We start from the raw sequence: 27,612 nt of genomic DNA, 5'->3' as shown, positions 1-27,612 counted from the left end.
TAAAAAAAAATGAGAGGAGGAAGAGATTTATTTTTCATTCCAGATAAAGGTCGAAATGTCGGGAATAACGTCGAAATACAATCTAGACATGAAAATACCCGGAAACAATGTTTAAAAATATGAATCCGGATTTGTGATCTGATCGGAGGTGAAGTGTAAGAAGAGAAAGTCGGTGAGACGCCCCGCCCCCCCACTCACCTCCGCAGCTGCAGCTCATTGATTAAAAAGCTGTGAAATCGGAATAATGGCGTCTGTTCGTCTCAAGTGAAGACGCAAAACTCAAAGTGCAGCAGAAATGTCAACGAGCGGAGTGGAAACGGCAGCTCGGAGCCCGCTGCTCTCCTCCAGGTATGTAGAACCAGGACCAGAACCAGGACCGGGACCGGGACTGACAGGGTCCAGACAGGTGAAGGTTAATCTTGATTCCCTGCAGCTGATCTCACAACAATCACAACCATCCAGAAGTGAGGGGGAAACTAAAATACTTTTACACTGTGTGTGAGTTGGAGTTAGAGTTGGAGCGTCTTATCTGTAGGGAATCTGAAGAATCTCACTGTGGAGGTTGATTATCCTCTGAAGCTTTAAACTAAATAAGATTTCACTTTGTCTCCAACAATTACATCCATGAACCTGTTGGTTGTTTTTATTTATTCAGGTTTATTATTTTTAGCTCTAAACTTTTGTGATTTCCCTAAAAGTCAAACTTTAACACTGTTAAATAAATAACTGAATAAATAAAACCCTGACGAAGTATCTGGGTGACTAACTTAACCCTGTTTTATGTTCTAACGATACTTTTATAGATATTTTGGGAGGAATTAATTTAGCCTGCTGCTGAAGCACAGGTGTCAAACATGTGGCTTGAGGCCCAAACGTGGCCACCAGAGGATCTAATGAGGCCCACGGCATGAATTTACTGAGCTGCTGTTCCTGTATCCGTGATTTCACCCAGTGGACAGAACACGACGCCAATGAGCCCAAAATGCTCTTATTTGTCTGAATGTTTATTAAATGTAAACATTTCCATAATTTACTTGAATGGATAAAATCTGGAGTTGTTGGTGTTTGTCAGTTGTGTTGCTGGAGATCAAACTGAACTTTCTCTGGTCCTGAACCAGGACGAGTTGGACGCTTCTGAGCTAAACTGAACATCCATTAACAAAGCAGCTAACATGCTAAGTGAACCCTGCTGACTCCGGTTCTGTCTCAGCTTCTGTTTCAGCCCGTGGTCGTGTGTCTGTGCGAAGGGCTGGTCGGCGGCCATGTTGAACGGCCTCCCTGACCCGGTGCTGGCCGCCGCCTCCTCCGCCCCCGAGCCATGGCTCCTCCCCGGCTGCAGCTCCGTCTACGACAGCCTGGTCAGGTACGACGAACGCTGGGTTCTGCCCCGCTGGACGGTCCGGACCGCGGTCCTGACGGTCCGGACCGTGGTCCTAAAGGTCCTTAGAGACCAGAGCTGCTCCTAGTGGACCAAGAATAAGAAAATTAAATTAAAGCCTGATGTTTTCTCAGAGTTGTTCCTAGATGGAGGTAAAGATAAAAGAACGTTCTGCAGTGAGATGTGTTCTCTATTGACATCGTAACCGTAAATCAATAAATGACTGAGGCAGCGCTGCTGTTACATCTAAATGTTTAGTAACTGGTGGAGATGGAGCAGAGAAAACCGGATCACCCAGAACCTGGATCCGGTTCTAGCCTCAGTCTGACCCACAGGAGGAGGTTGGTGGATCTTGGCCCGACACCAAACTCCTGCTTATTTACTGTAGATGAACTAAACCTGAAGGTTCTGCCCCTGACCGACGGTCTCGACAGAGACTGGACTTCCTGAGAACCTGAGGACGTTGGTTACGTCAGAATATGACCATAAACAGACTGAACATGTAAAGACATGAGTTACAGGAAGATGTTCTTCATGTGTCTGCTTGTCTCCACAGTAACGTGTCTCCGACGCCGTCTCCTCCTGCTGCCGGGGGACCACGAGGACGAGAGCGAGCATCCAGCAGCAAACCCCGCAGGTGTTTTATTCATTATCCTTTAACCTCCAGGAACCAGGAACCATCTGTGGTAACGTGGTTCCTGGTTCCTCTCAGTGAGGTTTAGTGTCATGTGGTTTTCATTGAGCCAATCAGAGAAGATCCAGGAAACATTGTCAGGTCTGATCAGGGTCTAATGTGGTCTACAAGGTCCCCCCTCTGCAGGAACTCTGAGCTCATTCATCTGGATTTAACACAGTAACATTAAAGCATTTGAATAAATGCACTAAAGTAAAACAATCTTCTGACATCACACAGTAACACTCTGGAGAACTTTATGATAATTAGATAATTGGTTAATTAATGCAGTAATGAGCTGAAACACATGTTTGGACCAAACATTGTCTTGTGTTGGTGGATTTTAATAGTTTAACTAATTACAGGGTACAGCTAGCTTAGCTTAGCTTAGCTTAGCATTCCGATTAGAGCTGGATTTATTGTTAAAGGCTCGTAATGAGGCTGTTCCTGACGCTCTGCAGGTCGTCCATCTTGGAGCGCTGCATCCTGAAGGTGTCCACCAGCAGCGTTGCCGTGGGGACGGACGACGTGGACAAGAGGTCGGTACGAGTCCCTGCCGCCCGGCTTCATCAACACACTTTCATTTAATGGTCGAATGGTACATGAGCAACGCTAAACGTCTTCCATCACGTTCAGGGGTTAAAGTTCTACATCAGACATGGAGCTGCTTCTCTTCTGACTCCACTTCTTTTAAAGTGGTGCTAGTTTCTATGTGACGCTAACATCATGTTTCTGTGTGTAATGAAGACTTGACAAAATACTTCATATAAACAATAACTGTGTGTTCACACTTATCTTGTATGAACATCCTGCTGCTTCATGGACCAGCTAACAGGTGTTAAACATATGGCCCACGGGCTAAAGGCAGCTCACCAGAGGGTCGGACCAGGACCAGGACCAGCACCAAGACCAGGACCAGAACCAGAACCAGACATTACACAGCAGATTTCAGTTCATCAATGAAAAGAACGAATGTCTCTAATTTATCCACTGGTTTATTCAGAGAAGTCAACACAACACTGAGACCAGGACTCGGACCCAGACCCAGGACTGGACCCGGACCCGGACCCAGACCCAGGACTGGACCCAGACCTTCTCCTACTTTCCTTGTTCTTCTTTGCACTAAAACAAGTGGAAAGAGTCTGTAGTTGTTGTTACTTCTAGGTTGTTGTTCTGTTGTGTTACTGGTTCCGTCCGTTTAGATCAAACTGGTCTGGATGTGGCATTAAACCATGGCGTCTTATAGTTTTAAGGTGTGTGTTGACCTTACGTGTCCCTGCAGGACCCCCCTTGGCCGTTGTTACCCCCGCCTGCCGGACCCGGCCAACACGGAGACCAACGCCGCGGTCCTGAAGCGGCGGCAGAAACAGATCCAGTACGGGAAGAACACCAGCGGCTACCAGAGCTACCTGCAGCAGGTCCCCAAGTGAGAACTCATGTTAAGGGGCTAACGCTAACATGCTAACGTTGAGCTCCCCCTGGAGGCTGCAGTAGAGGTCTTAGGCCCCGCCCCCTCCATGTTAGTGGGCGGGACTTAGGCCAAACTGAAACACTCAAATGCACAGAAATAGTAAAACAAATCATTTATTGGAAGGACGGTTTCAGTCATTTGAGGGAGTTAATATAACGCTGGTGAATGATCATGTGAGTTTTGTTTTAGTCATTTTACGCTGGTCGACTCCAGCCTAAAGGAGTCTGGTCTGAAGAGGGACTCCAGGACCCGTCCTCCTCCAGGACCCGTCCTCCTCCAGGTCCTCTGGTGTAGCTCCTAGCTGGGCCTAAAGGAGTCTGGTCTGAGGAGTGACTCCAGGACAGGAGCTGTGATGTCGGTGAGGAGGTGTGATGTCAGGGAGGAGGAGTCAGGGAGGAGGTGCAGGGAGGAGGTGCAGGGAGGAGGTGCAGGGAGGAGGTGCAGGGAGGAGGTGCAGGGAGGAGGTGTGATGTCAGGGAGGAGGTGCAGGGAGGAGCTGGGCTTGAGCCCGTTGCTACGTATGAGGCATCATGTCATTGATCCATAGAACGGAGTCACATCCACAGACTGAATCCTAGAATCTGATCTATGAGACTGAAGAGAAATAAATAGCAGATCTACTTTAGGACCATTAGGACAACGGGACCTGGATCTTATGAGGACGTTAGTTTGACAGTGACTGAACTCTTTTCTCCAGACACCTGAGGGACCTGAAGCTCCACCCGTCCACCCCCAACAAGTACAGGAAGTACAGCCGGCGCTCGTGGGACATGCAGGTGCGTCTCTGGAGACGAGCTCTGCACCTGTGGGACCCTCCAATCAGCAGCCAGGACGACACGGTCGACCCCGTGGAGCAGCTGTAGGGGCTTCTTTTCCACCTTCTTCCTCCTTTTCTAAATAATGAACTGTTTGAGGGACTGATGTGTTTCCGTAGGCAGAGCCAGCTGGCCAAGATGACCTCTGACCTCTGTGAGGACAGAGGAGTCGACCAGAGAGAGAAGGAGACGCTCGTGGCCTCTAAAGCCTCCTCTGGGTGTCCTCCATCGGCCGCCATGTCTCTGGAGCTTCCTGGAGCCTGGACACCGGTACTTCATTTATTTTGTTTGTTTGATCAGCAACAACTTCAAAGTACTGAACATCCAGAATATTAAGTTCTCTCTGCAGCAGCGCCCCCCGGTGTCTGGAGGCCACCACCTACAGTTGGCCTCCATGTAAACCAGCTGCAATTAACAGAATGTAAACGGGAAAAACAATCTAATACGACATAAATTAGATCTGAGCTGCTGCAGGTGAGTCTGGTCTAAAAAGACCAAATAAATCGGGATCATGTTCTGGACCCTGGTCTCGATGGGTAGTAATCAGTAATATGGGTCTGATTAATTAGTTCTGAACTATAATCTAGAAGATATTTAAGTAGAAACTCATCCATCTAGACCTGGACCAGACAGGACCAGGACCCAGAGTCTCTAGAAACACCACAGAGCTCACGTGTTCTCCAAAGGTTCTAGTAACATAGAACCTGGTCCACTCTCCATCTGGACATTAGGATTAAATTAGGCTACATGCAACATAGCGATGCTAAGCTAAGAGTCAATACAAGATGTATTGACTATATTTAAATTTTGAAGTTAAATGCTAATGTTCAGTTCAGTCTTAGTTGGTTCATCTAGAGGTTTAAGAGTCCAATGATTTAACATTAAGTCTGAAACGTTGTCAAATTGAAATGATTTGAGAGAATGAGAACTAATAAGAATATGGATCTGATCTTTAAACTAAGACCGGTTTGACTAGTAAACTTGTATTAATGTTGTTGAAGTGAGTTCTGTGTCTTCTCTCAGTGTCTTCTCTCAGTGTCCCATCATCTTTCTTGTCTGTAGCCAGAGACGAGCCGCCGGCCTGTTCGCTCTCCTCCCGGCTTCAGCTACTCCCTCCAAGGTCGGCTAACACCTGACGACAACATGGCCGACTGGCTCCGCCTCCTGCTCGAGGCCGACGACGCCCACGGTAAGAACTTATAATGCAAATCTAACCTGGACATTTCTACAGCTGATCAACACATTTAGTTATTTACAACTATTTCCATTAAAACTATTTAGGACCATGTCCACAACTATCAGGTGTCCAACCAGTAATAATGTCTGAATGTCTCTAAACTGTCTCCTGTCTCCATAGACTGAATATAGCCTCACTGTTGCTTAGCAACCACTGACACATCATGTCCTGATTGGTTGATGGATGCATGTTTCCACCAATAGGAAAGAGGCTGTCATGTTGTTTCTTTCTATCATGTGTAGCTGGCTAGCTCTCTCCTCCTGCTAGCTCTCTCCTCTTGCTAGCTCTCTCCTCTTGCTAGCGCTCTCCTCTTGCTAGCGCTCTCCTCTTGCTAGCGCTCTCCTCTTGCTAGCGCTCTCCTCTTGCTAGCGCTCTGCTCCTGCTAGCTCTCTGCTCCTGCTAGCTCTCTGCTCCTGCTAGCTCTCTGCTCCTGCTAGCTCTCTCCTCTTGTTAGCATTTTCCTCCGTGAACCAAACATGACGACAATATTCAGGAAAAAGACTCAGTTATTTAGAACAGTCTAGTTTTACTTGGTCTAGAAACACGAGTTAAAACCTGATCTTTGGGCTGAAGTTTCTAAGGTAAAAATAGACTCTGTGAGAAGCGTCTTGATGCTATGTCGTCTTAAACTGGCCATGTTATTTGGATGTCGACAAGAGTCCACAAGAGGGCGCCATTCAGATGACCGTCTGTAACCGTGGCAACCACCCCCATGGCAGCTGCACATTGTATATTTCATTAAAACATGGGAAATTAGAAACACTCAAATGTTTCTGCATTGAAGCGTCTCTCAGTTTTTGATCGTGAGGTTTGTTATCTTTGATTCTCAGACTTCGGCTCAGACGATCAGCAGGTTCCTGTGTTTTCCGATCAGCTGCTGTGGAATCCGTACTGACCGTGGGAGCAGGATGATCGGGTCCTTGATCCCCGTCTCTGATCTACGTCAGGTTTTCCCAGCGGCTCCTCTGAGTTTTTGATTGACGGCCGAACTCTGACCTGAACGTTTTATTTTGCACTTGGTTAATTTTTGTTGAACTACATCATCACTGCGTCGTGTTCTGCACAAAAAAGGAAAAGCTGCTAATTTATTCTGTTTCTGGAATCACTGGTTCTTTGTGTTTGTCCGTGTGGTGTCACCTTTGTCTCTTATATCCACGTCCCCGTCGAGCTCGGCTGTCTTCGTCTCCGTCCGGGTTGAGCAACTGTTTTTTCTCAAAAACAAAACGAAAAAAGAAAACCTGGCTAGTCAGGATAAGGCTGTCGCTTTGTGTTGCTGTGACTTTATTTTCTTTTATTTTTCAATTTGTTGTTTTTGTGCTTCTTGATTATTGAGAGCAAAGCTGAAGGATGTGATTAATAAAGATGTAAATAAAGTGTTATAAACTCACAGGCTGCTCTGAGTGTTTTTGTACAACACCAGGAAAAAAACTTCAATTACATGGAAAATTTAATTTGAATGTAAAATTTTCTGCTTTGGAAATGAAAGATGGAAACGCTTTAATCTAGAGGTGTCAAAACTAATTTGTTAATGTGGATGAATCTGATTAATAATTTGAACTCAATGAAGCATCTGCAGCAGAATGAGTCCAGACAGCACGTTGGTCCTCTCCATGGGACATTTGAGGACAAAGACACCAAGAGGGACCAGTGGAGACACATAAAGTATCATCACACTCTGCAGGAAGGAGTTTTCTTTCCAGCTTCAAACAGCACATGAACCAAGCCAAGCATACGTTAGTCGGGGATTCTGCTAGCACTTGGGCTAACGCGGCTAACAGCTGGAGACAAACCAAGACAAACCAAGACAAAGACAAGCTGCCAATGCTGCTGCTAATATGTGTCCACTCCTGCAGCCACTGTTCACTGGGAGACACTGTTCTCAATAAGAAGCGTCAGCTCTCCTCTGGTTGGACAATGTCCACAAGTTAGTTTGTCTCCGTAGCAACAGGGACACATTCATGAGGACACATGGTGGACAAACAAAGACACAAAAAGTTGTTGAAGGTGTTTAATGAACTCGTTCAGTGCAGATATATTCTCTTCTTCCTGGAGTCTGTTTGATCAACAGTGAAACGCATCAGTGGAGATTAAATCTTGATGAATCAAAATTAATTCACATGAACCCTGAGATTAATCTGATTAAAAATAGTTAATGGTTTAACAGAACCAATTTAAATATTTCAAATTTCTCTGACACAGAAGATCGCGTTCATTTTAGTTCATTTTCCAAATGCTAGGCTGTTTTTAATCTAATTTTATTGTTCTAATGCGGGTTTATCCTCCAACCATCACTGGTCCTGCTGTAAACAAGCCGCCGTGTCAGCATGACAACTCCAACTCCCAGCATGCCCCGCGCTGCTGGCGACTCCTGCTCGCCGCTGCATTCATTTTGATTCATTCATTTTATTTTTAATATTAGTTCTGTTCTGGAGGTGATCTGTCGTCCCCGTGAAGACTCGAGGAAATAAACTAAAGGAGTAAATAATCTGCAGGTGCTGTGAGGAGGAGGTGAAGCACCTCCCTCCTCCTCCTCCTCCTCCTCCTCCTCCTCCTCCTCCTCCTCCGGTTGGCACCGTAAACGTTATTTATGAATGCCTGCCGCTCACGGGCGTGTGCACGCTGATTCTTTATTATTATGATGATTATTATTATTATGTGCTGATCGTTTGTGGCGGATGTTCGGGTCCGGACCGGAGGCTGCTCGGTCCGCTCGGTGCGGTTAAACCCCGACTTTAATTCATCGCGCTCGGTTTGGTGCTGACAGCGGCGGCGGGCGGAGCGGTTCTGCTCTTTAATAATACTGGGTCAATACACCGAGCACCGCCGCGGTCTGACACCCTCCACCCGCAAGGTAAGCACACGTCCCCGGCCGAGGGAGGGAGATCAGCGGTTATCTGGGTCCGTGGCTCCGTGGTTCGGTGGTTCGGGGTCCGGGCTGCATCCCGCAGCATCCCGCCGTGTTTTCCTCCTCGCAGGCCGGCCACACGCGTCCATCACCGCCGATAATGGGGCTGTCATGGACCCTGGTCCTGGTCGCGCTGTGAAGGGAACCGGTGTGTTCGGGGGTTTGGGTTTATTCAGGTGTAACGTGTCCGGGGTGAGTGATGGGGAGCACGGAACCGGGAGCATCCCGTCTGATGTCTGCTGGTTTGTTTGTTAAATCACGGCGGCTAACGATGCTAGCAGCTCACTTAGCTACCGACGGCTACCGTTAGAATAATGTGATAACAATAAACTTTATGTCTGGAGCACATTTCGTAAAACGCTGCAGCTCAGAGTGCTTCACAATAAAAGAAAGGATGTTAAGATGAACATAAGAACATTTAAAAACATGACAACACGGAGGGAAAGAGATAAAACAACAATAAAATGAAAAGTCTTGCCCTAGCATTAGTGCGGAGCCTTCACGAAGGTCGCTGAAGATTTAACTATTACTCACTCTCGGTGATATGCGATTTAATAATAAAAACAAGAAAGAAAAAAAATGCATGAATAGGAGTTAATTAAAAGATGTAATGCAACAGCATAAGTCAGTCGTGCAAGGGGTGCAAATCAGTGTTAAAAGCTAAGTAAAAGCTAATTTAAAGCTAGAGTGGACGGATATGTTTTTAGCTATTGAGTCGGCTTCCCTCATGTAAAGGTGGTGTGTTCCGGAGCTTAGGGGCGTAGGTAACAAAGGCCGCATCCCCAATTTCCCTTCGACTGCTGTAGGAACCTCCAGCAAATCAGCAGCAGCAGCAGCAGCGCATCCAGCCGTTAGCCACCGTTAGCCACCGTTAGATTTGTGTCTGTGAAGGTTCTCAGTCACCCAGATCATGGCGTTTAAAAAGGCAACTGGACTCGTAGAGGTTTGAAAAGACGCTTCATCCAAGTAGCTTCATCAGTGAGAGCGTCTTCTCCAAACTCTTCAAGTCCAGTTTCCTTTGTAAACGCCTTTGGACTATCGCTAGCCACCGCTAGCTACCGTTAGCCGCTGTTAGTTGCCGTTAGTTACCGTTAGCTGCTGTTAGCTACGGTAGGCTACCGTTAGCTATATGTCTGTGAAGGTTCTCGGTCATCCGGGTCATGATTTATCCAAAGGGAATTTTAAAAGTACACTTTAAAAACTCGAAGTCTAGTTTTGCTATTTCAAACGCTCTTGACTACAGTGGGCCGCTTGTAGGTGCCGTCAGTAACCGTTAGTCGTTGTTAGCTGCCGTTGGCTACCGTTAGCCGCTATTAGCTTCCGCTGGCTGCCGTCAGTTGCCGTTAGTTACCGTTAGCTGTCATTATTTATCGTTGGCTACCGTTAGTTACTATTAGCCGCTGTTAGCTACCGTTGGCTACAGTTAGCTATCTAAGCTACCATTGACCGCTGTTAGCCGATGTTAGCTACCGTTAGCCCCTGTTAGCTACCGCTAGCCGCTGCGCTTTGGTGCAGCCAGGCGGACATTGTATTAGCCCGGATCCCTGCAGTGTGTGAGGCTGCGGTGGCAACTAGGTTTAATTCAGTACTTAGATTTCAGCAACTAAAATCAGTCATGTATTTCTCCGACCTTGACAGAGAAAGACGGTTGACTTATTATTTATAGCTAGCTAGCTAGCTAACGGCTCAGGTGAGCTACACTGCAGCTAGCTCAGTCATGTCAGTGGACACCAATTGGACACAAATCTGAATAATGACACTTTCTATATGGCTCCTTTCAGATTTGTCAACACTTATCCCAAACTGAGACAAGGGAGACTTCACCTGCTGTGCTTAGCATCCCTGCTTGAAAACAATTAGCTACATTGGCTACAAACTAGCAGCAACAGAAGCTTTGGATGCTGAAACGTCCACCCCATGACTATTAAGGGCTCATCTGTCTGGTCGTTGTGTGTCTGGTTCTTTTTGACCCAAAAACTCATGATATTTCTTCCTGAGGCCACAAAACTTCAAACCAAACTCCTAACAATGTACCAGGCCGGGCTCAAAGCTCTGATCCAGCCTCAGATACACCAGTCAGTGCTAACTACATAGCTAGTGACTCTGACTGGCTGTTAATGTTGAAACCTTGTTAATTGAATTAAAATGTGTTTATTTATTAATAGTAACAGCCCTGATTGACTCAAATCTCTTTAAAAAACCTGGAGATAATTGTTACTGATATTTCAGTAGCAGCAAAGGTTCTCAGTCATCCAGATCATAGCGTACCCACAAACATAACCAAAGAAACTAAGCCAAAACAGCTGTGTTAGTTGGGTTTCTAGACTAGAAAAAGCTACTTGGATGAAATGTCTTGGCCTTTGTTTGGATTGTTCTTTGGATACAGCCAACTAGCGTTTTAGCTAAGTAGGAACTAAGGAACAATCCTGAGCCACGTAAGAAAATCTAGCCTGAACTTCCACAAACATTATGTGCACAGGTAAAGTGCAGCTAGCTTCCAGATCCACGTTAAGCTGGAGTCTGATTCTGGGCCAATAAGAACATCTGAACATTGTAGAGTTGAATTAGCCAACAATAAAACGGCTGACGTCAAAGACGTTAGATGTTTGTCCCCGTAAAAGATACAGAAAAGGAAATAACTTTAAAAAGATGAAGACTTAGCAGCAGTTCAGGCATTTGTTAAAAAAGAAACTTACATCATGTTCATATTCAAGGTTTTCAGCTGTGTGTGTTTTTCTCTATGAATGTGTGTCTGCTGATGCTGTTTGATTCATTAACAAACACTGGACACTAATACTGTGGAAATGTTCCCTATTCCATGTATTTTCATCAAGGAGTCAACCAGTATCAGAAAAAATGAATTTTGAAACCAGTCGTCATCAGAGGACGATATCTTTCTCTCTATCTTGAGTTTCTTTTCATTTCATACGTTTTCTTTCTAAGTTTAATTCTTCTGGAGATGAAAACGCCTTTTTTCCATTTTTTGTTTTGACGGGAAAACACTTTGCTTCGCTTTTACTCCTCTGTCCATCACCACATTAAGCCCCGCCCACACAATCTGATTGGCCCAGCAGATCTTAGCTTGTTACGAAGGTTCCACTGTTCTGTCGCCACTAAATACTACAAAGGACATTTTTACATTTCTAATAATAAATGAATCCATCCTCTAGGTGTGTTGCTGGGCAACAGCCGACTGATGATGCCTTTGTGAAAGTGGGCGGGGCTACTCTGCCCTGAGGCAGCAAGGAGGAGGAGTCTCAGCCCTCAGCCCCTCCCCCTTCTTCTCCTGTACCTGAACAACTGGACGGACACACGGACGGCCATAGCTCTCCCCTCCCTCCTCCTCCTCCCTTCTCTCCCCCTTTCTTTCCTCCTCCTCCTCCCCTCCTTCCTCCCTCGCCTCCCTCCTCACCTCCTGCCGCCATGTTGTGGTCACGCTGCTGGTCGAGAGTCTGAGGAAGACTCTGGAAGGCAACTCTGCTCAGTCTGGGGACGTCTACCTGGTGAGTGTCTCACCTGTAGTCTCACCTGTAGCCTCACCCGTAGCCTCACCTGTAGTCTCACCCGTAGTCTCACCCGTAGTCTCACCCGTAGTCTCACCCGTAGTCTCACCCGTAGTCTCACCCGTAGTCTCACCTGTAGCTGGTAGTTTTTGATGTTTTTCAGTGTTGAGGTGTTAGCTTAGCCTGATCGTCTGTGTCGATGTGTAATCCGACCTGGAGGAGGAGCTGTGGACGGCTGCAGCTCCACCTGGTGGCCCCGGGGGGAACCTGTCTGATAGTCTTGTGTGGTAGTGGATGAGTCTGATGACGTGTTGGGTTTAACTTTCAGTCCCTGCTGGACCCCAAAACCCTCGCAGAGTGCTGGCCCCCAGATGGCTTGATGCCTGGTGAGTGTCTCCAGTCCAGTGTTACCTGTCCTCACCTGGGTCCACTCTAACCCTCGTCTTCTTGTGTGTGTCCTGTCAGAGAGCAGTTACTGGCAGCTCTGCCCTCCCTCCAAGTCTGGCCTGCAGGGGGGGTTACTGAGCTCTAGTTTCCCCCCGGGCCCCGTGCCCCTGGTGCCCCCAGATGCTCACCTGCAGGAGGGAGGCGACCCCCTGGACGGGGCCCCCCCTCAGCAGCAGCAGCACCGGCCCCTGGCACCCAGCACTTCAGCGTCCGAGTCGTCCCTCCCCGGAGCCCCCGCGCCCCCCCCCGGCCCCGGGCCGCCTCCCCCTCCCCCCCCACCCCCCAAACGCCACTGCCGCTCGCTGTCGGTGCCCGAGGACTTGTCGCGCTGCCGGTACACCTGGCGTCCCAGCGCCTCGCGGGTCTGGACCCCCGTCAGTCGGCAGCAGTGCCACGGGGGGGCGGGGGGAGGAGCCACCGGTGGGGGGGCGGGAGGCGGCATTACGGCGGGAGGAGGGGCCTGTCCTCTCCGTGCTCCCAGCTCCTCCCTGAACTCGTCGCTGCACTCCTCGTCCAGCCCGACCTTCTTCAGCCTGGCGCTGTCTCCGGACTCCCCGCTGCCCTGGAGCTTCCCCTGGGACCCCAGCGAGGCGGCGGCAGGGGGCGGAGCCTGCTGCTGCTTCTTCCCCTCCCCCTCCTCCTGCTCTTCCTCTCCTTCCCCCCTCCACCCGCCTCCCCCTCCTCAGAGGCGTTTCTCCCTGTCCCCCGTGTTAATCAGAGACTCCGCCGCCTCCACCTTCCTCCCCCCTCCTCCTGTGCCGAGCCAAGCGGCGGCGGGTGCGATGGCGCCTCCGCCTGGCTGCTGCGGCGCCGCGGGAGGAGGGGCGGCGGGGGTCCCGGTGCCGGCCTCGCCCTCCTCGGCCTGCAGCACGCCGTCGTCCCTGCGCCGCAGCCTCCCGCCCCCGCTGCCCCGCTGCCACTCGCAACCCTGCGACCTGCTGCTGCTCAAACCCGGCCTGAAGCGGCGCCGCGACCCCGACAGACCCTGCGCCCGACCCGTGCTCGACTTCACCAAGATGACCCAGGTACGGAAACGCTTTATGTATGTGATGGGGTCAGAGGAGGAGGAGGTCAAAGGTCAGGCGGGGGGGGTCTACTTCATGTTTCATAGTTTTCCTGTGCCACATGTCATGTGATTGTTCCTGGATCCTCAGACTCGCAGCATCGACCCTCAGTGTCTGGAGCGCGGCGGCGGCGGCGGCGGCGTTGGCGGCAGGCTGGCCTGCGGCGGCGACATCTTCATGGGCATGGAGCCCTTCATGGGCGACTTCCGGGGCTCCTGCTCGCCGGCCGAGTGCCTGGGACGCACCAGCATCGGGCCCCTGAGCGAGAGCGACGAGGAATGTGGCGAAGACGAGGAGGACGACGAGGAGCGGGAGGAGGAGGCGGTGGAGCGCGAGACGGCGGCTCAGACGCTGTTTGAGAGGGACTGTACAGAACTGGACTTGAACTTAATAGAAGAAAACTAAGGTATTTGTAAATGAAGGCTGTTATCTGTTCAGTTAGTTTTATTTTTAAATTATGTGCCCCCCCCCCCGCCCCCCGCCCATGGACCACCCTCATCTCTACACCACCTCCTTGCCCCCAATCAGCAAGGCTCTCAGGAACAACACCTTCTCATGGGATGAGCTGTTTGATGCCGACAGTTATGATGTGACTACCAGCAGCTTCAGCCGGGACGGACCCCCCCCACCCCCCCCCCCCCCCCCCCCACCCCCACCCCAGCCTGCCCCCCCGTCCCTCTGCCCCCCCGTCCCCCTGCCCCCCCTCGTCTGTCCCGGCGTCTTCCAACACAAGCTGTGAAACTCTGACGTCTGACGAGGCGCCTGAGAAAAGCATCACTCTGACCGAAACCAAAACCACGTCCTTCTTCTTCTTCCTCTTCTTCTTCTTCTTCTTCTTTATTTTTCTCCTTCTTCTTCTTCTTCTTCTTCTTCTTCTTCTTCTTCTTCTTCTTCTTCTTTATTTTTCTCCTTCTTCTTCTTCTTCTTCTTCTTTATTTTTCTCCTTCTTCTGCTTCTTCTTCTTCTATTTTTGTGGCAGTTGACATCAAAGCCCAGAAATAAATTTCAGATCTCATTTACTTCAGCGTTTGTCATCAAATGTGACAACAAAAAATTAAATCAGTAAAAGAATTTAAATGAGAACTGTAATTATTATTATATAAATTCTTCTACTTCACATCAAATATAATAAACCTGATTCCAGAGAAACAAAACTTGTGGAACATTTTAACCACAAACATTTATATTTGCTAATTCACAGCATCTGTAACTTTATACGAACGTGTCAGAGTCACGTGACCTCGGCCTGGTGATGCGTTCAGGGTCCCGTCAGACGTCACTGAGGGCAGGTAGGTAGCCACTGATGCTGTCATTTACCTGAGTGTTCGCACATTCCTGCTGCTCACCTGTCAATGAACAAACACTGTGTGTGTGTGTGTGTGTGTGTGTGTGTGTGTGTGTGTGTGTGTGTGTGTGTGTGTGTGTGTGTCACCCCTGGTGGTCATGTGACCTGCATCCACGTTAAATCCAGATTGTGACTTTTCGTTTGTGTGTTTAAAACTTAAACTATGGCTGAACACTAATCAATAACTGACCAATCAGAAGCGTTAGCACAGGAGTGGGCGGGGCTTATGTCCTGTGATATACTGCATGTGGCCACCAGGGGGCGACAAACCGGAAGAAATAAAATCCACCTTGTTTTTGTTTGTGACTTCTTACAACAACTACTTTTACTGTGACTCATGATCATTGTAGGAACAGATCTTCCAGCGCTTCCAGTGGCTGATTGATTAAATCCTGAAACTAGACGCAGTGACTTAGATTCTGGTTCGGTCGGACTGAAGCTTGACGGCAGCATCTCAACAGAAACAAAAGTACATTTGCAGCCATCTTGGTTTCAGTTGTTGCAGTGAGATGATCCATCGCAGCAGATTTGATTTATTTTTGATCGCGTTCAGACGTTTGAGCGTAGAAATACAAACCCAGGAGACAATCAACATGTAACCGGTAACAGAAATGTCCCCGAACGCATCAGAAAGGATTCACTGACGAGAACAATGAGAAAATGTCAAGAAAATTGTTGCATCAACAAATTAATCTTTGATCACAGCAGCTGATGCTGAGAAACAAACGGCCAGTTAGTCGAGTTTAGCAGAGTCACAATGATGCTGCTAAAAAACCTGAAAATAGAGGTGTGAAAATTAGCTGCAGCTAGCATAGCTCTGCAGCAGCTAGCACAGCTCTGCAGCAGCTAGCACAGCTCTGCAGCTAGCACAGCTCTGCAGCAGCTAGCACAGCTCTGCAGCAGCTAGCACAGCTCTGCAGCAGCTAGCATAGCTCTGCAGCTAGCATAGCTCTGCAGCAACTAGCACAGCTCTGCAGCTAGCACAGCTCGGCAGCAGCTAGCATAGCTCTGCAGCTAGCATAGCTCTGCAGCAGCTAGCATAGCTCTGCAGCAGCTAGCACAGCTCTGCAGCTAGCACAGCTCTGCAGCAGCTAGCACAGCTCTGCAGCAACTAGCACAGCTCTGCAGCAGCTAGCATAGCTCTGCAGCAACTAGCACAGCTCTGCAGCTAGCACAGCTCTGCAGCAGCTAGCACAGCTCTGCAGCTAGCATAGCTCTGCAGCAGCTAGCACAGCTCTGCAGCAGCTAGCATAGCTCTGCAGCAGCTAGCATAGCTCTGCAGCTGTATCCAGACTGCAGAGCTGCAGTTAGTTCCCACACTAAGGTTAGTGTGATAAGAAAAAATCACAAATTAACTTTCAGTGTCGACAGCTAATTAGTGGAGCTCAGTGGAATCGTAGTAGCTGCTGCCTCTGACTTCAGATCATCAGTTGATCTTCAGATTAAGTTTGGCTCAGTAGCTACAGGACTGACAGGATGTGTGTTAAACAGTCTCTATGGTGATTCTGTCATTTTCAGCTTCTACCTCCACGGGACAGTGTCACGTTCGTCTGCTGCCATGTCGATCAAAACCTTGTGACTCTTAAAGGAACAGTTCAGCATTTAGTGAAATATGATCACGTTTTCTTTACTGTAGAGGTGAAACATTAACCCCTGATATTTATTAAAGTGGATGGTGGCGTTAGCTTAAATAGAACCGCAACAGTCTTCCAAAGTTTTAATGCTGTGTTCACATATATCATTTTAAACTCAAATCATAATATTCGGATTTATTTTGCAGTAGCTCCTTTGAAAGTGATGCTGTCTGGTGATGGACGTTAAGTCAATGAACCCAAAGTTTGAGCTTCGGCTTTAAGTCAAGATTAAAGTAAAAAACAAAGAAAGAAAGAACAAACAGGAAGTTGGTGGCTTCAGAGATGATGACCAATGCTAACGTAGCTAAGAAGCTGGTGATGCTAACGTAGCTAAGAAGCTGGTTGTCAACAGGCTGCTACGGCTAATTTATACTTACATGCAGGTCCTTGGTTGTGATGTTAGCATTTGGGCTAAGTGAATAAGCTAATGTTGAACTGCTCCTTTAAGGAAATATTAAAGTTGAATAGTCGGTTCATGAATGAAGATGAGTTTAAAGGTCCCTGTAAACCACGTCCCAGAAACGTCCCGTCCGTTTGTTTGGCTCCATCACATGAGACATAAGCCTTAACTGAACATATATTATTCTGTAAATCCAAATGTTAAAAAGGAGGAAAAAAGGAAACTTAACAAAGAGGAAACGTGTTCTGTAGCTGTTCAGTTTTTAGTCCTTTCCGTTCTTTTTTCTGCAGTTTTTTCTTAATATTTCTAATCTGATGTCTGAAAAAATAAAAAATAAACGTGGAGAAGGAGCCGTCGTGTACAGTTAGCGGAGTCTCAGACATCTCGTCTTTTAGAAATGTTTTTTATTGTATGTGATTTAACTAAAGCAAAACAACAATGACTACGTGGTAATTTGAAGAAAAACAAAACAAACAAAAAAAAACGGTTTGTGAATAAATTAAGTTTATTGAGAATTATTTTACAAAGAAAGAGATAAACTGGTGTCCTGTGTTTATTGTCATCACTCGGGTCAAACACAAAGACTCGAAGGTTTCATTGATTTATCTGACACGAGGTTCACGTCAGAAATAAATTAGCTTCTTTATCATAAAAGCAGCTGAGAGAAGAAATAGAAACAAACATAACATCTGATCATTCGTTTCACAGATTCCAATTAGGATTTAATTTATGAATTTAGTTTGAAATTAAAAACAACTTCTGTTTGTTTAGAGAAAAGTGAAAAGATAAGAAAGTCGCAGAAATATAAAAGTCAAATTTGCAGATACGTGAATTAAGATTCGTTTGATTCATTTCAGACCAAAGAATAGTTGGTTTTCATCAGTAAACAACAACAGAAAATACGTTCAGTTATTTATTGCACTTAAAAGAGAGAAAACGTCCAGTTTTTAGGAGAATTTTTCCCAACGAGTTTCTCTTTAATGTTAAACAAACTAAAAACACAACATATGAGTGGATTAGTTTCACACGTCATCTTTCATCCACGTCCTGTCGGTGCAGAGACGGTGAAAAGACGAGATGCTTCACTCTGTCATTAGTTTTTTTTGTTTTTTTTTAAGTGTAGTTAAGAAAAAGGTTTAATGAGAAAATAAACGCTGCTGAATATTCGACATAAAACAGTTCAGGTGAAAACCACCGACGTCGACACAACAAAGATGTGTGAAAAGTTGAGATGCGTCACTTGTTGTCGGCCGTGCTGCTCCCGTCTGCTCCCCCAGCGCAGGAGGAGGAGGAGGAGGAGGAGGTGACGGCCGGGGCGGAGGTGACGCTGATGGGGACGATCCTCTCCTTCCCATCATGCACTGCTCTCTCTCGCGGCGCCTGGATCTGCAGGCGACCGCCCACCAGCGAGCAGCTGACGGCTTCGGGGTCGACGCCGTCCGGGAGGTCGAACTCCTGCCTGAACTCCTCGCAGCGGTAGGAGAAGGAGCCCTTCCCGTCCTCCTGCTTCTTCTCCGTCCGCCCGCTCACCCTCAGCTTCCTGCCCACCTGCTTCACGGACAGCTCCTCCGGGCAGAACTCCGTGGTGTCCAGGCTGAGGCCGAAGCCGCCGCCGTCCCTCCCCAGCTCCTGGAAGGCGATGGGTTTGAAGGAGGAGGTGGAGCAGGTCTGGTCGATCTCCTCAAAGATCTTCTGGTGAAGTCTCTCCATGTATTCCATGTTCTGGCGCATCTCCTGCATGTGCCGGAGCATCTCCTGCTCCATGTGGAAGACCAGCGGCCGGGCGTCGGGCCAGAGGCTCCGGACCGGCCAGTGCAGGTCCAGGAAAGGCCTCATGGCCGCGGGACTCGGCTGGAAGACGCTGGGACACAACATCCTGGAGGTCTGGTCTCTGTCTGCGCTCCAGTCCAGCGTCCTGCCTCCTTATATACGACCCCCCCACCAGCTCCCCCTCGGCCGGCGGAAAGTTCCAGCTGCACCGACGCCGACGCTGTAATAAGAGCATGAGCGAGTCCGAGGCAGAAATAGAACAAAGCTCAGACACGTCGGCATTCACAGCTCCACACACCCGCCGTCCTCCTGTCCCTGAGGGGACCGGGACACTGACGCGATGCAGCTAAAAGGGACCTGGACACGTCCCAACGACATGTCCCCACAATGTCCCCACAATGTCCCCACAATGTCCCCACAATGTCCCCACAATGTCCCCACAATGTCCTCACAATGTCCCCACAATGTCCTCACAATGTCCTCACCTCCCGCAGGTATGACGGGACATTAGCGGGACATTAGCGGGACATTAGCGGGACATTAGCAGGACATCTGGAGACACAGTGAAAGCTGCTTGTGTTTCTGTGCTTTGGGACATTTGACCTTCGGTGGAAGTTTGGATCAAATCTGCTTCAAGTGTCACAATAGTTCTGTTTCCGTTAAAGCGTTTCTCAGAAATAAAGTGATATTTCTGAGATGTTCGTGACGTCCAGTTGCTCTGTTTCCTTGGAAGGTGTTTGAGCTGTAACTGGTAAAGTTCCTATAATTCTCTTAAATTGTCGCCGCTTTGAGGAAAATGGATTCAGATGATTAAATTCATCAGATTCAGACAAAAGTGGACGAGCAGCAAAACTTCACTGAGTTTTACGGCTGAAACTTGTTGATTTATGATTATTAACATTTCTACTTTAATATAATTGGCAAATCTAATGAGCTACTACGTCGCTAATTAGCAAATACTCGATTTTATTATTTGTAATTCTGCTTTTGTTCAGCTACATCCAGCTTCTAAAATAAACCGTTTTATATTTTATATATCTTTTTGACCTTATTATAATATTAATATAATATATTACAGTTAAATTATCCCTTTTAGTCGTTTTCGTCAGCTCGATTTAATCATTTCCGGGACTATCAACTAAAACTAAATGATTTACGCTATGAATAATTTGTAGTTGTCCTTGAATAGAAGCCAAAGGTTTTCTAAGGTATTCTGCTCAGTGAGGCTTTAGCTAAATGCTGGTGAGTGATGTTCTACCTCCAGAATTATCCTCTGACTTGTTCCGTTGTTCCTATTTTTGCGTGAAGTCACCAACGATCAGTGACGCAGTTCGCCGTGAACGCGCCTGTAAATAGACCGATGGGGCGCGCTCTGCGTAACCGGGGGATTAGCTCAAATGGTAGAGCGCTCGCTTAGCATGCGAGAGGTAGCGGGATCGATGCCCGCATCCTCCAGAAACATTTACTTTTTCTTCAAATTCGATGCTTTTTGTTTGTGGAACAATAAAACTGTAGTTGAGTCGCATTTATAGTTGACTTGTAGTTGTGTTGTAAGTACCTGCCTCAGGTAATTATGTGTTAAGTTTAAATAAATTAAATATGTTTAAAGTCCATTGCACAGTGTTAATTAATGTGCATGGTCCCGATTCAATGACTCACTGAGTGAAAAATGAAATGAGTTGGATTATTGTCTCAGTATTTTTATTTCCACGTCTAACTGAATGAATAGATAATGATTGATATGTGATGAATGGACGTGTCCTGGTGGGGACATGTGGACCAGGAGCTGGACATGAACTGACCCATGGAGACGTGGTTCCTCCTCACAGGGAGTGTTTGACGGCGTGGGCGGCTTCGATGACCGCGTGGCGTCTGGCGGCGGCTGGCGGCGCGGCGCCGGCGGTGGCGGTGGTGGGGGCCCGGGTCACGGCCACAGAGACGGAGACGGCGTGTCCCCCGTCCAGCGCGTCCTGGTGGCGGCGCAGCAGGACCTGCAGCTGCTGGTTCTCTCGGCTCAGACTCAGCCCGTGTCTCCTCAGAGCTTCTCTCTGCTGCACGGCGGCGTTCAGACGACGCAGCAGCTGCTGCAGCTCCATGAAGTCAGACGCCTGAAACAAACCGGGTCCAAACCACGGCACAGAATCAAAACACTAAGCAACAGAGCGAGCATCAAACTGTAGCAGTATCTTATAATATAATACTTTACTGAACAACACTTTGAAACGTCTGCATATCTCATGTCGGTGGTTGTGGACTGTGTGTCTTCAGCATGTTTTCAGAATATTTTGTGTAAATTTTCTGCCTCATTCTTACACTATTTTTAAGATTTTTTTTTATTTTTATCTCCTTCTATTTTTATCTTCCTTCTATATTCATTCATGTTGTCTGTTATCCTGAGACTCTTGGACAAACTGTTTCCCTGCAGGGACCAATGAAGTGATGTTGAGTCTTGAATCTCGAATTCTGATAGAATTTATAGTTTTTTATTCTGTGTGGCTTTTAAGCTTCTGCGACTCTGCTCATGATGTGAACAGAGACTCTTGACTTGTTGATGGATCCACCTTAATTATCAAGATGCATCGACATCTACTTGGTATCAGATCGATCCTGGATCTAATGGATCTAACGCCACTAATAGAGAACGGTACCTTAGTGGTTCTGTTCTGTCCCTCTGTGTGGGACGAAGGAGACGATGATGATGATGACGAAGGTGAGACTCTGTCCTGCTGTCTCTCCAGTTTACAGCACAGCTCAGCCACTCTCAGGACTTTCTCAGCCTGAAACATGAAGCAGACGTGAGTCGGTCGAGGGTCATTATCAAACACTGGCTCCAGGTAATTATCCAGTTTCACCTAATTGGTCTGAAAACGATTTATTTACTAATAAATGATTATATTGTAATTAGTGCTGGTTCATTAGTGACAGAACAGTGAGCTCCTCCTCCACTAGGGGGCAGCAGGCGGATAATGAACCTGGTCCTGGGAGTCACACATGGAGATAGAGACTGAACTGGGTCCTGGTTCTGACCCAGATGAAGGTTCTCTTTCCTTTGTATTTACTTTAATTTTCATTTCCAAACCAAACTTGGTCCCTACAAAATAAAAGCTCAGCGTAACAGACGGGGAAACAGCAGCTTTATGGAGGGAAACCTCAGAGATGAACGAGAGCGTCTCAAAGCTCAAACAGAAGCATCCTCACACGGTGGCAGAGAAATAAAACTACCTGGAAAACCATCGCTGTCAATGAGAAGCTCAGCCCTGGACCCTGAAATAATACATCACCAGACATATTCATGACGTGTCTGCAGGTATTGAAAGGAAAGTTTAGGAAAAGTTGCGCTGGAAAAATCTGTAACTCAGTGAATCCACGGACGAGTGGACATTAAACTGAACAGGTCCAGATTATTTATTCCCCACCAGCCTCTCCTGTTTCTCACTGGACTGAAGGAGAAGCTGTGTCCAAACCGGAGGCGGAGTCAGAGGCGGAGTCAGAGGCGGAGTCAGAGGTGGAGGCGGAGTCGGAGGCGGAGTCAGAGGCGGAGTCGGAGTCAGAGGCGGAGTCAGAGTCAGAGGCGGAGTCGGAGGCGGAGTCAGAGGCGGAGTCAGAGTCGGAGGCGGAGTCAGAGTCAGAGTCAGAGGCGGAGTCGGAGTCAGAGTCGGAGGCGGAGTCAGAGGCGGAGTCAGAGTCGGAGTCAGAGGCGGAGTCAGAGGCGGAGTCGGAGGCGGAGTCAGAGGCGGAGGCGGGGCTCACCTTGGCGATGACGGCCTGCAGCTTCTTGGTGGCGTCGTCGCTCTGGACACTGAGCTCCATCAGCTGCTTCCTGGCGGCGGCGCGAGCTCGTGTCAGCTGATCCCGGAGCTCGTGATACTGGCGGTTGACCTGCTTCTTGGCGGCGGTCAGGTCGTTCTCCATCGAGCTTTGTCTGGTCGTGCTGGAGGTCAGACGGTCCCTCAGCAGGAGGTTCCTGTCCTGAAGGAGACGGGGACAGAGACGGAGGACGGGTCAGCTGACCCGGATGCTAACGCTAGCTGACGGGTCAGCTGATGCTAACGCTAGCTGAAGAACATGACGACGCTGACCTGCAGCTTCTTGTTCCTCCTCAGGTAAACGCTGATCTTCTTCTGGATGCTGGAGGCCATCATGTCCAGGTGCTGAACCTCGTGGAGGTTCTCTTCCCACGTCTTCTGCTGCTGTTTGATGCTCTCCTGGTTATTCACAACAACCTTCACGTCTGCCATCTGACACAGAGACGAGCAGAACCTCAGAGCAGGACCGTAAATAACAAGCAGAACCTCAGAGCAGGACGGTGAATAACAAGCAGAACCTCAGAGCAGGACCGTGAATAACAAGCAGAACCTCAGAGCAGGACCGTAAATAACGAGCAGAACCCACGACCTGCAGTACAGGTCATATAAGCTCCGCCCTCTTCGTGTCACCGGGCGGCACTTGGGTCAAAATAAGATGAAATACACTGACTGGCCACTATATTAGGTTCACCTGGTTAACAGCTTGTTAACACAAGTAGCTAATCAGCCAATCACTGCACTGAAGGCATTTCTGAAGGCAGAGGAAATAGATTCATGTAGCTCCTATGATGCTGAGACACTACGCAGCCTAAAGTCTCTCCCTCCATCCTGACCAGTGGGTCCAGGGGTTCCAGTCCCTAAATCCAGCCCCCGGCTGCAGACTGACCCCCACAGACCCGTGGACCTAAGAACGGACCCGACTGGAGGCAGGAGAGACAAAGCTGCTGAGACACAGTGTCTCTGTTCCAGTGTCTCGGTTTTTGAGAATTTAACTTCAGTTATTTGAAGACATGAAACAGGAAGTGGTTTGGTACCATGTCTGCGAGCGAACTCTGGTGCAGCGCCAGTTTGTCTTCAAACAGCGTCTGGACGGCCAGCACGTCGTCCCTGTCCTGCTGATCCATGAACAGCTTCTGGTTGGACAGTTTGACTCGTTGCTGCTGAGACAGAGACAGCATCTGCTTCCTGGAGACACACGGAGACACATGGAGACACATGGAGACACATGGAGACACACGGAGACACACGGAGAGACATGGAGACACATGGAGACACGTGGAGACACATGGAGACACATGGAGACACATGGGGACACGTGGGGACACGTGCAGAGCTTCAGACAAGAGCTGAACGAGACGAGACGAGAATGTTGTTTTATGTGATGAGAGTTATTTCTGTCTTTTAAAATGCGTGTCCCAGTCATGTGATTGGATGGTGGACGTGAAAAGGCCTGTGATTGGATGATGGACGTGAAAAGGCCTGTGATTGGATGATGGACGTGAAAAGGCCTGTGATTGGATGATGGACGTGAAAAGGCCTGTGATTGGATGGTGGACGTGAAAAGGCCTGTGATTGGATGGTGGACGTGAAAAGGCCTGTGATTGGATGGTGGACGTGAAAAGGCCTGTGATTGGATGATGGACGTGAAAAGGCCTGTGGCTACAGGTGAGAATCTGAAGGAGCATCACTCTGATGTCTCTGCAGCCGCCATCACAGTCACTGAGCTAAAGACGTCGCATATAAGCACTTTACTTCCTCACCAACGTATAGAATGAATGTTTGACTGAATGTAACAGTTTAAAACTAGACTAGTAAGTTCTTCTGTGTGAAGACTTAAGGCTCTTTTACTCCTCAGTGAACTGACCCAGTCTTTGCTGATCCAGAACTATGAGTTAGTTAGAACATGAGGAGCGTCCCGGCTCCTGCCAGCAGGCGGCGCTGTCTCCTCACACTGACCTCTCACAAGAGAACATGGCGCTCAGGTCCTGGAGGCAGCGCTCCCACTGCTGCTCCAGACTCTCCAGCTGTTTGTCCTGCTGAGTCTTCAGACTCTCCACATGCTGCAGGTGAGCTCGCTGCACCTGAGCCGCCTGAAGCTCCGCCTCCTCCAGGTCACGCACCAGCTTCTACAGCACAGACAGAAAGAAAGAAAGAAAGAAAGAAAGAAAGAATCAGAGAAGGAACCATCCTCAGGTCTAATCAGGGTCTAATGTGGTCTACAAGGTCCCCCCTCTGACCTGGTTTATTAGGAACCATGAAGAAGAACAAGTGTCCTAATGTTTCTAATGTGATGATGTTGATGATGTTCTAATGTGACAAATACATGTTTACATTAGTTTAAGGACCAGGAACCAGATATGAGACCAGAACCAGATATGAGACCAGGAACCAGATATGAGACCAGGAACCAGATATGAGACCAGGAACCAGATATGAGACCAGGAACCAGATATGAGACCAGGAACCAGATATGAGACCAGAACCAGATATGAGACCAGGAACCAGATATGAGACCAGAACCAGATATGAGACCAGGAACCAGATATGAGACCAGGAACCAGGTATGAGACCAGGAACCAGATATGAGACCAGGAACCAGATATGAGACCAGGAACCATATATGAGACCAGAACCAGATATGAGACCAGGAACCAGATATGAGACCAGGAACCAGATATGAGACCAGAACCAGATATGAGACCAGGAACCAGATATGAGACCAGGAACCAGGTATGAGACCAGGAACCAGATATGAGACCAGGAACCAGATCTGACTACCTAAGAAGCTGTTTAAATCACCCTCCATCCGTATGTTAATCATATTTAGAGACGTTACTGAATGAGGTCAAACTGACTCCAAACATAAATAACAGGAGGATAAAACCAGTTTAAAACAGTTTTCTGACGTCCTACAATAACATCTTTGGAATTTGATGTACATGTCTCTTTAAGTCCTCACCTGGATGACGCTGTCCAGGTCGTCCAGCTGTCTCCCGGACGTCTGCCTCAGGACGGACATGTCTTTCCTCAGCTCGGCCTCTCGGCTGTGACGGAGAATCGTCCTCCAGCCTTCGTCCAGCTTCAGGAGGTTCACCACCGTGTTCCTCTGCTCTTTCTGCAGCTTGTCCTGGTCCACACAGAGACACGTCCACAGCTCAGCGTCCGTCCACATCCACTGAGACTTTACTGTGATGTTACCTTCAGAAACAGCGTGAGCGTCTCCTCCTTCTTTTTGGCCATTTCCTCCTCAGCCTGAGCTTTCTGCTGCAGGAGAACCAGCCTCTCCTCCTCCGTCTTCATGCCGTCCTTCTTCCCTTTCTTCGGCATCGTCTCTCCTCCTCGTCCTCGTCCTCCTCGTCCTCTTTGTCCTCCTCGTCCTCCTCGTCCTCACGCTGCTGCTCCTGTTTGTTCTGGCTCTGAAGTTGTTTACTGTCATATTTGAGAAGAAGATTCAAGATTCAAGATGCATAAAGACACATAACTGGACTAACAGGATAATCGCCTGAGTCATTTTTTGACTTACTATTAGAATATCAATAAAAATATCAATGTGCTGCTAAAAATGTTTTTGGTTTTTTATTGTTTTATGAAAACATCTAAATGTGACTTAGGGAATTATGCTGTTGGGCTGATGATATAATACAAGATATAAAAATAACTAGTTCAAAATATCGATGTGTAGATGAGAACGTAAACAATGAACTGATGGGAACATTACTACCACTACTACTTCTACTATTACTACCACTACTACTACTACTACTACTACTATTACTACTACAACTACTACTACAACTACTACTACCACTACTACTTCTACTATTACTACTACTACTACTACTACTACTACTATTACTACTACAACTACTACTACAACTACTACTACTACTACTACTACTACTACTACTACAACTATTACTACAACTACTACTACTACTACTACTACTACTACAACTACTACCACTACTACTACTACTACTACTACTACTACAACTATTACTACAACTACTACTACTACTACTACTACTACTACTACTACAACTATTACTACAACTACTACTACTACTACTACTACTACTACCACTACTACTATTACTACTACAACTACTACCCTCATATTTGTTATTTCCCTTCCTCTTCCCAGTTATTTCTGAGTTCAATAAACGTTCACTCCTTTACAAATAACACGCGACTCTACTGGTCGACGAAGACAAAATCCCCAACTCCTCAAATTCTGCTTCTCCTGCAACTTTTTACAGAAGCTTTCTTTGTTTGCGCCAGTTTAGACATAGTAAATATTAATAATATAATAATTAATAATAACCTTCTGTAGACTTTTAAATTTGTTTTTTATTTCATTGAATACGTTTGATGAATTTTGGTTTGTTTTTGTAAGTTTAACTTGAGGATTCAGTTATTTTATTATTGATATTTTTATTTATAAAGAGAAAGAAACAGTTTTACGAAGTGACAAAGAAATAGAATTTAGAACAATAATCAGATTTTGTAAATGAAAGCTTTTAGTTCTGCAGAGCGATGAAGTTTCCATTCGCTAAAGTTAGCAGCTAACAGCTAGCTAAGCAGTATGAAGGAGTTAGCCCACCTGCTACGTAGCAACAGCGTCTTCCGGCTAATTTTAAAGTAGTTTTAAATTTAAATTAAACGATTTACCCGTTCTGTTGTGTTGTATTCTTAGAAGAGACCCGTGTGAACTGTATTTGTTTATGATGTTTAACCTGCCGGGAAGAACAACCGGAACCATCGGCCGCAGTGCGTTTGTGTTCCGTCTCCATGGCAACAGCGACACAGATGAGCCGCCATGTTGGCCGAAGTCAAACGTGAAGCCGCTCCGGGGCTTTTCCTCGGTTTGAACGGGTTTTTCCTTCAGATTAGAGTAACCAGACGTCCCCGATTTCCAAGGACAGTCTTCGCTGTGGGTGAACATGTTCCTCGGCTAAAATGTCCCCGAAAATGTCCTCGATTTTAAGGTTTTATGAATGAGGGAAAAAACGTTGCGCACAAAGCACAACAACGGTTATTACGGTAGTCAGACTCGAAGCCCTCATGAGCATGTTTCACGCACTACAACCATTACGGTAGCCGGTTGACATTAGAGACATATCAGTTTAAATAAATTTAAATATGAATAAATATGTCAAAATAA

General features: G+C 47.4%; 4 protein-coding genes and 1 non-coding gene across 10 annotated transcripts; 3 read left to right on the top strand and 2 right to left on the bottom strand.

The window, feature by feature from the left end:
- Nucleotides 1–190: 190 nt before the first annotated feature.
- Nucleotides 191–6,961, top strand: slbp2 (stem-loop binding protein 2). Its single transcript, XM_047607614.1, has 9 exons — nt 191–348; nt 1,211–1,363; nt 1,935–2,015; nt 2,513–2,590; nt 3,334–3,477; nt 4,220–4,381; nt 4,457–4,607; nt 5,400–5,526; nt 6,405–6,961. Exons 1-9 carry the CDS (start codon nt 296–298, stop codon nt 6,467–6,469), a joined length of 1,014 nt encoding a protein of 337 aa, XP_047463570.1. The 5' UTR covers nt 191–295; the 3' UTR covers nt 6,470–6,961.
- Nucleotides 6,962–8,122: 1,161 nt separating this feature from the next.
- On the top strand, nt 8,123–14,130 carry fam53c (family with sequence similarity 53 member C). Of its 5 annotated transcripts, none has more exons than XM_047607589.1 (5): nt 8,123–8,425; nt 11,650–11,982; nt 12,311–12,368; nt 12,448–13,454; nt 13,584–14,130. In XM_047607589.1, exons 3-5 carry the CDS (start codon nt 12,362–12,364, stop codon nt 13,896–13,898), a joined length of 1,329 nt encoding a protein of 442 aa, XP_047463545.1. In that variant the 5' UTR covers nt 8,123–8,425; nt 11,650–11,982; nt 12,311–12,361; the 3' UTR covers nt 13,899–14,130. The 5 variants fall into 5 exon arrangements, with proteins under 5 accessions (XP_047463545.1, XP_047463547.1, XP_047463546.1 ...); XM_047607591.1 differs by lacking the exon at nt 8,123–8,425 and adding an exon at nt 8,471–8,627; XM_047607590.1 differs by lacking the exon at nt 8,123–8,425 and adding an exon at nt 8,654–8,671.
- A 3,229-nt stretch (nt 14,131–17,359) lies between these two features.
- LOC125021538 (heat shock protein beta-11-like) lies at nt 17,360–18,747 on the bottom strand. The gene has a single exon (XM_047607651.1). The coding sequence runs from the start codon at nt 18,745–18,747 to the stop codon at nt 18,109–18,111; it is 639 nt and encodes a 212-aa protein (XP_047463607.1). The 3' UTR covers nt 17,360–18,108.
- On the bottom strand, nt 18,719–27,235 carry ccdc65 (coiled-coil domain containing 65). 2 transcript variants are annotated; one of them, XM_047607583.1, is made up of 10 exons: nt 27,120–27,235; nt 25,647–25,877; nt 25,408–25,575; nt 24,405–24,574; nt 23,483–23,633; nt 22,722–22,880; nt 22,393–22,611; nt 21,291–21,419; nt 20,445–20,750; nt 18,719–18,862 (listed from the first exon to the last, which is right to left on the bottom strand). In XM_047607583.1, exons 2-9 carry the CDS (start codon nt 25,773–25,775, stop codon nt 20,466–20,468), a joined length of 1,410 nt encoding a protein of 469 aa, XP_047463539.1. In that variant the 5' UTR covers nt 25,776–25,877; nt 27,120–27,235; the 3' UTR covers nt 18,719–18,862; nt 20,445–20,465. The 2 variants fall into 2 exon arrangements, with proteins under 2 accessions (XP_047463539.1, XP_047463538.1); XM_047607582.1 differs by lacking the exon at nt 18,719–18,862 and having other exon boundaries at nt 18,981–20,750.
- On the top strand, nt 20,025–20,097 carry trnaa-agc. The gene has a single exon. It is a non-coding gene; the product is annotated as a tRNA-Ala (tRNA).
- Nucleotides 27,236–27,612: the final 377 nt, after the last annotated feature.

Source organism: Mugil cephalus, chromosome 15 (genome assembly GCF_022458985.1).
Source record: "Mugil cephalus isolate CIBA_MC_2020 chromosome 15, CIBA_Mcephalus_1.1, whole genome shotgun sequence".
NCBI lineage: Eukaryota > Metazoa > Chordata > Actinopteri > Mugiliformes > Mugilidae > Mugil > Mugil cephalus.
The sequence above is the reverse complement of the archived record's forward strand: the minus strand, read 5'-3'. Positions and strand labels throughout refer to the sequence as shown.